The sequence below is a fragment of the Chaetodon auriga genome, chromosome 10 (assembly GCF_051107435.1).
Source record: "Chaetodon auriga isolate fChaAug3 chromosome 10, fChaAug3.hap1, whole genome shotgun sequence".
Classification (NCBI taxonomy): Eukaryota; Metazoa; Chordata; class Actinopteri; order Chaetodontiformes; family Chaetodontidae; genus Chaetodon; species Chaetodon auriga.
Window position 1 is genome coordinate 19,604,596 of NC_135083.1, and position 12,636 is coordinate 19,617,231.

The 12,636-nt window shown below is 42.5% G+C and overlaps 1 protein-coding gene across 1 annotated transcript in view; it reads left to right on the forward strand.

Moving 5' to 3' along the window:
• The window catches only part of nphp4 (nephronophthisis 4), a 157,528-nt gene extending 151,436 nt beyond the window's left edge, over window positions 1-6,092 (forward strand). Inside the window, exon 29 of the mRNA XM_076741807.1 lies at window positions 5,898-6,092. Coding sequence (XP_076597922.1) covers window positions 5,898-5,987 — 90 coding nt within the window. The 3' untranslated portion in view covers window positions 5,988-6,092. The remainder of the gene's footprint in view (window positions 1-5,897) is intronic.
• Window positions 6,093-12,636: the final 6,544 nt, after the last annotated feature.

Below are 12,636 nucleotides of genomic sequence, written 5' to 3' on the forward strand. Positions count from 1 at the left end.
CGTTAAACTGAGAACACACAGATAACAACAGAGGAGCCGCATTTTACAGAAAAATCTGATCAGAACAACAGAGGAAAACTCAAAGTCTGTTCACTCCTTGCCACGCCCTAATCTGGATGTCACAACTGAGGTTTTCACAGCTATCAAAGGCAACACACCTGCTGTGGCATCACGGATTGGGGCGTAGCTGGAACTGCGACATGCTTGGAGGTGTCAACCCAAAGGTTTGAACGAGTCTTTGAAACAGTGATTTGACGCATGAACATGTGAGGGTCTAACAAGGAAACAGGAAGAAGAAAGCAAGAGAAATGAAAGCAGAGCCGAAGTTAAAGCAGCTGTCTTGTTTTATCTCAGGGAGGGGCACCTGGGCCAGATTAGACGTGAAGTGCGAATTGGAGCTCCTTAACAAATTGAAATTCAATTACCTCGTTACCCTTCTCAGCAGGACCTCCCCTCAGCCATGTGCACAAAAGAAAATGTGTTTGGCTGAGGGAACGTCACTGATCCCATCACTGCAAACACACATCCAGCTTGAAGACACTTCTCAGTAGATGGCAGACTTACACACGCAGCAAATTCCCACTGTTGTTCTCACCAGTCTCTCTTTCTTCTAAGGCAGCAGTGCATCAATAAGGTGGTAAACTGTAACCTCCAATCTGAAATTATCATAAATATAAATATCTTATCCTGTGCAACCAATAATTTAAGAAATACTAAGAAAAGCTCTCTGTCCTTTAGCTCAACTTTCCTCCTTAAAATAGATCAATCAACTTTGTTCTGTGTACTTGTCTGTACTGTATGTACACAGTGAGCATACAGTGGACTTCATTTAGAAATAGGTCAGGCTGAAAAAGAGGACAAACACCATCAACAAATAAAGAGTGGATAAACAGAGCCTCTCTTCTTCTGCCCGTCTTCTCCCTCTTTATTCTTTATTAACCCGGATCCATGACTCAGATCGGTCTGGTGTTGTTCCTGTAAACGGCTGCTGTGCATAGGATGGAGACTGCTGACACATGCCGAGCACAGAGGGAACGTGGCAGCATTGCTTTATAGTCAGACTCAGCCAGGAACACAAGGTTTTAAACAAATGTATCTGGAACAGGAAACAAAGGCTCAGCAAACTGTAGACTGTGAGGGGTCCATGATGGTTTACAGACTGAATTCCTGCTTCAACATTGACCTATCTTGCTCGTTTGTTTGGGCACGCACATTTCTTGTAGCATGAGGGATTACCACTAACATTTCAAGTGCACTCTCTATCAGTTCTGCCTCCAAGTACAGTAGTTTAGATGATTTAAAGTGGTGGTTGTTTATCAGCCTCTGTTTCCTGCCCGGTCGGACCTACTTTCAAATCATTAATCTTTTTTTTTTTTTTTTCTAAATCACTTCTCAAATCTCAATCTGCATCTAACAGAACATGCCCAAATGCATTTATTTATTTTTTAGTTTATCATCAGCTTCATTAGCTAACATTAGCTACCATTCCGATCCTGCTCATTGTCCCCACCCACCCGTTTGACCTATTTTTCCTCACATTATCATGGGGATAATGGTAACAGTTGTTTCTTCCTTCTTCCTGATTGCCTCATTTGTCTTGAGTACATAAAATGACACCTCTGTTGCGTCTTTGTTACGTGTCCATTATAACAGTGATAATGCCCTGATGCAGGAAATGCAGCATCCGTGTAGATTTGGCTCAGGTACAATCAAACTCACCCCTCACAGAAAACGGACGGCATTGTCAGACAGAACAATGGAGCAGTGACGGCCACTCAGCCTGAACATCAGACTATTGTAGTCCTGGTGAAGGCTGAGCTGAATGTAGCCATTGTGCTTTCTATTTTTTATTATTATGTCTAGATACTATATACCGAGGAAATGCAAGGGGCTGTGTGGGTGTGGGCGTGTTTCTAAAGGGCACAGGTGACCAATAAAATACAAACCAGTCCGAAAACCACATGGTGGTTCATGCTCTACCACCTTTACTTTAAGACCTGATGCCTCATTCTGGAGCATGTACACTGCTGCAGAATTTCATGAAAATTGCTGTGGATTTTGACTTTGAACTTGAAGTCTGGTGGGCAGATTGTGGATGAACCTGTTTGATTTAAATGACCCTGTGGTTTTCCCTCTAGCGTTATCCTCAGGTAGAACCTGTCAGTATCTTGTTCTTTTCATCCAGCACTTTAATAGTCCCATTAGCCAAGTGTCCTCCTCATCTAAGTGCTCATGGCTGCTAATTTATTGTATAGCTGAGGATAAACGCCTAAAATAACGTTATGGTGGTCTTCAGGGGAGAGATCGTCCTATAACTGGGTCAGTGGTGCATTAACAGTAACGGCTACAAATGATGTCTGTTGCCAGTGACGAGTTCTTGTAAGTGTCCTTGAACAATTTGTGAACTCGACTTGCTCCCACGCTGTTAATTACTTTGAATGGGAGTGTCAGCTAAATGCCTAAATTGAAACTGTAAATTAGCTCGAGTCAAGAAGGGAAACAGAGAGCAACGGAGAGCAAGGTAGATCGAAAGCTGGGCCAATTAAATAAGAAAGTCCTGCTTCTGTGAGAGAAGAGAAACTTTCAGTCCTCGCTGTTTGCTTTGGATACTGGGAAACAATAATTCCTGAAGCTGTGGAATGGAGAGTTCCTGTGAGTTTAGCGGATAATAAACCAAAGATACTTTGTGGGCCAGTGCCCTGTTATTCTATGACAGGAGCAGTTACACAAAGTGAATGACGATGTGAAATCAAGGAGTTTACGGCCATATTTTCTAGTTTGCATGCGTTTTCTGTCTACAGATATTTGAATATGTATATTTTTATGCATCTAGAGATGAGACCACCACAGTGCAGTTCACTGCAGCAGCATGGGCCGGTCTAACCACATTAGGAAAGGTAGAAAGGGAATTACAGATTCAGGAGATATTGCTGAGATGAAATATGCTCTCTGGGATATTGCTTTCTGGTGCTTGTTAAATGAGAGGTTTGGATCAAAGGTAACACCAAGATCGTAACATATTCCTTTTTGATAACCGTACAGCCACCCATATTAAGTGAGAGGTCTGATCCACATGAGCGGATTCCTCACTGCTTGAGTTTTGCCGCATTGAGGGAACAAATGTTTTTGTCATCTTTAGAGGTTTTTGATGAAGTTTAGTGGGAGAGTGAATTCTTTAGACATGAGTACAAGGTGCCCTCTCAAAGTCTTTATTTCAAACAAACAGCACAAGACACTGTGGATGAAGAGGGACGGTCTGTCCACGCCACAAGCTACTCTGACATACTCCAGGGCCTGATAAGGCCCAGTGAGGGTGCCTGGGTCAGGGAGTCTGATCTTAAAAGACAAGTTACATTACCGATGCTCTTTTGAGTAAAGTTTGAAGATAAAGAAGGAGTGTGTCTTTGATGATTTGTTGTAAAGAGAAGTCGCAATGGAAATGTTGCTGCAGAGGCCAAATCCTGTCATGACTGCTCCAAATTCGACCAGTCGAGTAGTTGATCACAAGCGTGGGTGGAAGCAGAACAAGTCCTGTAGGACTTTAGTCAGCACCCCCACATTTACAAAACACTGGTGCTTGTACCGTATGATTCAGGTGTTGCACTATGGCAATCCTGCTTTGCATATTATGACTTATTTATGGCTATTAGCCGGCAGGTCATCACAGCACGAACCCATCTGCGTTGTGTTCTGCTCTGCTCATTTGCTGCGGCTGACAGGCCGATACTGTCATCACCGGAGCCACGCTGCTAACACGGCTGAATAGATTTAGATTTACATCCTTTAGCACTTCTTGGGAACGGAAAAAAATGTTTTAAATCAATATCAGGCCCCTCTTGCTTTGTTGTTTTATTTTTGTGATAAAACAAAGTGTTGCTCTGCGACATGCTTAGGTGAAGTGTAACAATAGTCCAGAGAAAAGTCAGAAAACAGTAAATGTCAGTGCACCTGCTAAACCGGAGTGCACTGACTTGTGTTTTATTGCCCATGAATTCCACTTCTCATTTATAACGGGAGTAACATTTCATACTTTTGCTTCATTGAACGTTGAAGTCATTTTTTTCAGATTATATTTACATACATACATACGGTCATTGTGGTTTTCTATTATCTTTTTTCAACAGGGAACACTACATCTGTCAGACAGGGCCATTATAGTGCACTGCTGTATTCAACACAACACAGGTAATAGAATAGGAACATCGGGTATTTAACACTAATGGAAAATTAATATGCACAAAAGCATCTTCATTTCTGATATGCAGCCCTTTTTCAATTACAGCCAACTGGAAGGTCAACCAAATGTAATTACAAGCAGCAGAACACTCTGGAGGCCTGTGTTTGGATTTGCAAATCTTTTACAGGAAACACAGTCACAAGGGTGCTACGACTGAGTTTGCTTGCTTTCAAATTGAAATGAAATGGATTGATGCAGTTAAGGTGAAATTATTCAATCTGATGCAGATACCAGCGGTAGAGGGGATTTAAATTACTTAAGTGTTAGCCTGTTATGAATTTTAAATGGGAAATCATGTCCCATTTCCTGGGTTTAATCAAGTCTCTTTGAAAATCAGCCACTGGATTTCTGGTTTAATATACTAACGGTTAGAAAGGAGAGAGAGAGAGAGGGGAAATGAAATATGGAGTCCTGATTGGGCGTCACAGTGCACTTTCCGTCTGTCAGCAGAATGGCCTGCTGTAATTAGGAAGAGCAGCACAATGGAAGCAGCGAGTGCTGTGTTCAAAGCCAAGAGCTCTACTCTTTTATTTTGCCTTTGACTTCACACATTCAGACCTACTGGAGACCTATCTGCCTCGCTTTGTAACCACTGCACATCAGAGTGAGCGGCCACTTAGTGAGGCTGAGATGTACAGAGACATTATCAGTCACATCAGAGACACTACAAAGCTGCCTCCCACCTCTGCCTTGTCCTTTTACATTTACACACTGCATTTAAAGCCAAAGCATCATGTGTCAGACACACACGAAGACGATCTGTTGGAACTCTTCTATTCAGATGTTCAGATGTTTGACTGTAAGTGGGAAATTCATCTTGCCCTAATCAGATCAGGCTAGGAGACAAAACCTAAATATGCAGTTATTAACCTATAGCTTCAATGTTGATTACTAAGCGCAGGCCTACTGACCTGACCGCACTGCATTAATGTAAATATTCATGAGTGAGCGGCAGGTCCCTGGGAGATAAATTGGGCCCTCGCCTGCGTGTCTGCCTTATCAAGCGAAGGGTCAGAGCTCGGGTAATTTCTTATAGCGGAGTGGAGGCAGTTCACAACCTTTCCATAAAATCCAACCCAGAAAGGAAAGCTCTCACCTTAAATCATGCCCCCCTTTCCAAGGACTTGTTGAAAAATTGTGCCCCTGGTGATTTTCCATCACTGACCCAGTCCTGCAGGAGGTTCACGTGTCGATAACTGTCAGCTGTCAGTACGCCTGTTAGCTGAGCTGGATTGCTGTGTGCTGTGTGCAAACGCTGTGCTCGTCCAAGAGTGTAAATGGATGGTAGGTGGTTGGTATTGTAATATTGCTTTCACTTGCAAACTCTAAAAAAAAAAAAAAATCTGTATAAACAATGTCTAAAATGACTGCATAATGTGAAGTGCAGCTCATCGTGATGAACCCACAGGTAATTATCACCCACCTCCTCTCACCTTTGCGGAGTGTTTTAGCATCTTTCAGCTCACTGGTTTGCTTTTACTGCCTGCAGCGTTCCTGTTTGGTTCAGTCTCAATGCTTCCATCAACTTTGTTTCCAGCAGCAGCAGCAGCAGGCAGCTGTTTTCAGTGGAAAATGCTCTCATAAATTGTCCGTATGCTACCTGCCCAGCACCAAAAACACAACTACAGGACTCTCTTTTTTTTTTTTTTTTTAATTACAGGACTTGGTGAAGACCAAAGCATCATCAGCATTCATGAGGTGGGCAGAGATACGCTCCAAAGAAATGCTAATGTCCTGGGGCTTCCTGTAACCTGAGCTTCTAAGAACCTTGGTCCATCCACCATATTGGAAGGCCAGCGGTTTGATCCCTGGCCCCTGCAGAACCCCAAATTGCTCCGGATGCTGAGTCATCAGTTTCTTGCAGGTGGTGCTTAGCCAAAAGGGTACACGTGTGTGTGAATGGGTGAATGCTGACTCGTGTTGTAAAAGTGCTTTGAGTGGTCGTTAGGACTAGAAAAGCACTAAATGAATACAGTCCCTTTATTTTTCAAGGACATCTTTCTGGATTTCTGGTATTAAAAAGGCAAAAGCAGGACCTAGTGTGTCTTAGTTGTAGACAAATGAAGTAAACAGTTGCGGGACAGACAACAATGGTGGTGTTGGCGGTATTGAATTACTTTCACTAACATGAGATAATGGAAAATCCAGGGCCCTGTCAGGGCCAGCAAAGGCCAGGTTGAGGACTGAAAACTGCCTCCAGCTCAATGATGCACTTTGTAGTTCTTTGCTCCACTGCACTCATTGTGATTCACCAATTTTCTATAATCAAGTTTAATCTTCACCTGCACAGTTTGGCTTTGGTTGTATCTCCATTTCTGTCGGATGGCGAGAAATTGGTTATTGATTATGCTAGTTGATACAGATGCAGAGGCAAATGGCTTGTAGTGTTTGTTGTAGTTAACGTTGATGTGAAACATTTACTATCACCTCCTGAGCAATGCCCAGAGTCATTTCCAGGGAATGTCCAAAGTGGACGGATAACAGTGGAAACAAACCCAGAGCTTGTGACTGTGGCTACGTGTTAGTGCCTGTTAGGCTCCTGTTTGGAAAAGGGCCAAGTCTGTCTGTGATTCTGGATTTGAAGACGAATCCGACACAAGAACGCAGAAGCTATCATGACTGAGTGTCTCTAGAGGCATGCTAAGTGTTGCTGGCAGGTTTTAAGGTTTAAACAGTCCATCATTAAAACGACTATGAGTTGTTGTTTTTTTTTTGTTTTTTTTCTGTTTTATTTATTTTTGCAGCATCGCGTGACAGTTTTCAGGACTAGTCAGAGCTGTGGAAGTCCACATCATTGAACCAGTGGTGAATTCTGCATGCTACGGGACAAAGTAAAGCATGCCTTGTGGATTTTACAGGCAATAGTCTAATGTGAATTATTTTAGCATTGCTGACTGTGTTGTCATCATCTGTCCTTTCCCATTTGTGTTCAGCTTTTCCCGCCGCCCGTGGACAAGCTGCCATTTCCTTCAAGCTCCGGACCCCCTCTGTGACCTCACAGTCGTACTCCTACATCTCTCACTATCCAGCACCTCGCCTCCTGACAGCACATTGATCTTGCACTTTGCTGTCTTAAATTAAGATGAAAGTCAGTATTTGATCCTTTTCTCACTGTAGACTTTGAGAGTACTCTGTGTTCCTTAAGGTCAGCCCAGTCTCTGTGCCCTGAGCCCACAGAGACTCCATGTCCTGACTGTGGGCAGAGGGCCAAGCATCACCATCCACAGCCCTCCAGTCGGCCCCCAGAGCTTGGGGTCAGCGGAGGTTCATCTACCCTTCAGACAGAAAATGATCCGATGTGTTTGGACAAGCTCACAGTTCATAAAACAGCAGGCGTCCCCACATTGAAATAAAAGGCTCACTGAATTGACTAATGTAGTTTTATGGGCTATCAGCACTTTGCTGCACTGTAGCTACATAAAATAAGATGCTCACATAAATTATTCAATCCTCTGTACCCTCATGATAAGTTGCAGTTTGATCGATTATTTATTTATTGTAGAATCGGTTTCTTAACTCACACGTTTTGATCAAATTCCATAAGAATGCACAAACTTCATTATTGGGTTAGTGGGCTTTAATGGAGAGTTTTAATGTTGCATGGTCTAAATGCTAATTCAGAGCCTTTTTCAAATTAGTGGAACATCTCAGTCAAACACATAAAAGCCCAGTTTTAAATGGGTACTCCAGTGATTTAGTGCTACACTTCCATAAAGTTGGAGGACTCACAAGAGACAAATTAAAACAGAATGGTCAGAATCAAAGTTGCTGAAGCTACTTATCCTGGCTTCTAGTACTTACTATGGGTCAAAGGATCCTACATTCCCCATCATGCAGCCAAAAGCACCTTTTTGTCAGAGCCTCTGTGCCTGGTAAATGCCTACATCTTTCAAAATCCACACGCCAGATTGTAACAAGGACTTTCTGGTAAAGTTTGGAAATCTCTCAACCTGAACTGAAATAACCCTGATGAGGGTCATCGCCATCAAATGAAAAGCTTATTCTAATAAGAATGCACTGATGAATTTGACCATGTCAACTTCATAGAGTTTGGTCTATGAAGTACAGTTTTTGCTCTAGAAGAATCCTTGCAAGGTTATTGAAAGTAGCCTTAGAGTCAGTTTATGTGGCCTACCAGCTGCCTCTTTGCTGTCCCACCTCAGCTCCTCCCAAGCTTCCTCCTCTTTCTCTCAAATTTGGATGTTCTTGCTGCAATACAGGAGGCAGTCAATAGAAATCCCACACTCCAACCACAGGGAAGCCAGAAATTCACCTTCAACAAGGTGACTTGCTCGTGGTATTAATGCAGTGGCCACATCAAGTCAGACAGGATTGCTGGTTGGGAGCTGGTGTGTCTTGTTCAGGACTTATTTCCTCTCCGCTTCAGCTGCTTCCTGCAGCGGTGCTGTCCGTGGTGCTGAAAGTCCTCCTCACAGAGAGCAGTGGATCCTCTTTATGTACACAGCATGTACCCGCTCTTACAAACACTCTGACTGCATACGGACCTGAAAAATCCATCTACAACCGCGTCTGCTCTCAGAGGGACTTTGATAATAATTGCACGGTCAGTAATCAGGTCTTATGACCATTCTCCTGCCCTTGAGTTGAGGTAATTTTAATGTCCTAGATGCTCGTACACAACGGTGGGGAAAATAATCCCATCTGACTACTTGGTTTTTGCCTGGCCTGCCTTGGATGCTGTTCTACATGGGAATAATTTGAGAACAATTGGATTTGCTCTATCTCATACCCTCCATGGGCCTCCCTGAACATGAAATTTCAATTCTCTGCTTTATACCAGGCACTCATGTCTCTCCCCAGCTATTGAGGCTGTAATGTGTGCTATAAATAATACCAGGGCCAGAGAAAAAGGATAGAGGGCATATTGCCATACAGCTCAGTAACGAGCAGTGTTATAAGTCATTAAAGACTTTTGTGTAATTAATGCAGCATATGGTAAGACACCTGCTTTGGAGACTTGATGGTGTTACAGGCCACCTACAAGGTTTTATACACTAATGCTGCCTTCAGATAATGGGAAATTTGCTATTTGCTAACTGCGAGGTAGGACACAGAGCATAGTGCTGCAGAGGCAAAGCGCAGCACAGGCATACGCCATCAAAAAGTGCGCAAGGAAGTTATTCACCATGTTTCTCGGTAAAAACAGCAGTTGCGATCGCGGATCATTTTGTATACAACTTTATTTCAAAAGGTGCTTGTGATAGGAAGAATAACCTGTCACTGTGTCTCCTGGCATAGCTAACGCACATAAACAGCTATGCTAAATTTAGCATTGCATCTTGTTTATTCTCTCTCTCTCTCTCTCTCTCTCTCTCTGTCTCTCTCCCTCCCTCTACCATCCAGTCTTGTTCAGTCTCAACAACCAGGTTGTTCAGCTGGTCTGTGTGGTACTAACGCTGAGGCCAACCTTTAGGTTTGTCAGTATTTTCCACGGTTCATATCCTTCCATGATCCCTGATCCCTGCGTGCCTCGCCCACTGTCCTGCCAGTCTGTCCTCTGGCTGACAACCCAGCACTCTCTGTCTGTCCCACGTCACCATAAACTGCGGATCAGCTCTCCAAATTGTCCTCTCGTCATCTCTTCAAAAAAACTACATTGAACCTTTGCAGGTCCCGCTTTTGGGTCCAAAACTTAATTCCACACAACATTCTGGCAAGTCACATTTAGTGGCAACGAAGTCAAAGTTAAAATAAATTGAACTCTGAGTGCAGAACTCTGTGGCAATTTCATACAGTGCACCATGCCAAGGGTAGGGCCTCCGCCTTGTTGGGTGCCACTGCTGACCATGTGTGGGCACTGTATCTCTTTGACATAAGGAGAAATCAGCATTAAATAGCTTGGCTCAATTAAACTAAAAATAGTTTGTCTTGTGTTAGCTTAGTGCATGCCACTGAATCAATTGACACTTGCCCTGAAAGTTCTCAGAGCACAGCAAATGACATTTACTTTAACATGCATGAATACATTTGCATTGTTCATATGTGTGAAATGAAGACTATCCTTAATTAGTGTAGGTTTGTATCATTGTGTGCATAATTACACAAAGGTTTATTTACTGTTAACAATACAGAACCCAAACTCATACATTCTTAAAAAAGGGGGGAGAAAAGAAATACTTCTGCTGTCTAAATTGTTCCATTACACACAGCTTTGTTATGAATGAAAAGGCGGAAATGGTTCTTTATTGATTAGAAATAAAGCAGGTTTACTGGAGGTTGTGATAAAAAACAAAGTACTAAATGGGTGCAATGCCAATTTTGATCCTTCCAGTCAGGGCACGCTCATCCTGATAAATTGTGTGGCTCTGATCCCAGAAGTAGCAATTATAAAGACAACTTGCACTACATACCCCTACTTATCCAACACAGAATGAATTAATACCAATGCATAAGTCCTCATAGAGGAGGAGGGTGAAGGCTAAGAGCACAGCAGTGGTGGTGTATGCAGGATAAGTGTTTGCTAGCTCTGTTCACGGTCATGGCTGCACGTGACTGATAAATTACTATAGCACTGATATATAGCATCTGTGTCCTGCAGAACAACCACAGAGCTCTATGTCATAATAACAGCAAGGCCCTAAATGACTTATTAACATTAATGCTGTGAGATGATCAATATCTTACAGTGACTAACTACAATGACTGTGCACTGCGTTCTGAGTGCTGCCAAAACGTGGGTGACCCACACTCAATACTGCGCCTGAATGCATCTAGTGTAGACACAGAGGGAGGCCCGATGCCACTGCTGCTCTGCTAACATGTCGCTCACGCTACCCCGGCTGTGCACACATTGTGTCAGTGGGAGGAAAAAAGTGGAGTCAATTTCAGTGCGCCAGTTACAGTTCAGCAACATTTGTATGAAAATCTCATGATAGCCGGTGGCTTGTCGCAGCAGATTAGCGCAGCTTGTGATCATGAAACTCATGTTAAATAATACATAAAGATGTTTCCTTTCAACCTTGATTGTTTCTTATTCATGGATATTTAATATTGTGGAAGCATAGGTAGGATTGGAAGCCAAGTATTCAGGGGTTTTAATTGATATTCATATTTTAGTCAGTCATCTGGGTCCTTGGTTTGAATTAAGGGAGGATTATCAAGCGGTCAAAGTTGGTAGCAGAGCCACAGAGGCCCCAGAAGCCCTGAGTCTTGTAGGCAATTTGATTCACTTTAAATTTTCCTGAGGATTTTGAGAAAATGCAGCATTATAAAACAAAATCAAGTGTGTGGTTTTAAGAGCGTCATTATTGTAGTTAGTTAGTACTTATTCCTATTCAGTTTTAAGCCCACAGTATTTTATGTAAAGGTGGTTTGATGAGAGCCTACATTACAGATTCTGTTATGCACATGCAATAAATCCAAAGAACTTCACACAAGTTTGCTAGAATTTTAAAGCGTCAAACATTTTTGACTTCTCGCTAAAATTCCTCCCACCCTGAACACGCTGTTACGCTTCCAAATTACTTTTGGCATCCAGAAATGGCTGATGGTGTACAAAGTGGACCTTAGATCTGTAACTGTCAATCTGATGTGACAGAATGAAGTGTTACTTCAAGTTGTTCGTGGGCCAAATTCAGGACAAACCTAAGCATGATTCTCAAAACAACATTCAGGAGAGGCGCAGCCCAAAAATAACAGCTGAATAGCAGGTCTCTCAAGGCCAAAATGCAAAAGTTTATACAAACTACTAAATGATGCAGGATGTACAGGATTGAAATCAGCTAAAGTTAAAGTTCACAGGATACCTACAGAAGCCTTTTAAGTCGCTCTGCCTGCAGCCTAGATTAAGTTTTAATCAGTTTTAATCTCATCTTGTTGAGTGAAATAAATATGGTTAAAATGTCAATTAGTAACCTGCATATTGGACAACGTCTTGACAATATTAGCAAATGGAAAAAGTAGTTAAACCTCAAACAAGGTGAAGATGAAATTCAACCAGACCAAAATGTTCCATTCACAAGTGGCCTGTCCAAGAAAAATAAATAAATGAATAAATAAATAAAATAAAAATACATCTAAGGCCCAATACAGGGAAAGCTGCCAAAGGCTGTTAAAACTGTGTCACTGCTGCGTTTACTTCTTTCCAAAATAACTTTTCGGTGTTTTGAGGAGCACAAGCAAACCTTTATTGTATTGGGATGGAGGCAGGAGGCAAAGCTATCTGCATGGCCAGACATTATGACAGGTACGTGGGAAAATGTATGTTTCTGTGGCTTGAGTGTGCTGACTTTGAACTGCAGGCAGCTGTAGCATTAGTGCCTCTTCTTTGGACTCAAACTTCACTAGATCTTCAACCGGGCACAAACAAACTTTGAAAAATGGATGACAATTTGAACACAACTTATCTTTTTGCCTGCGCTCACCCTCTGTTTTATATG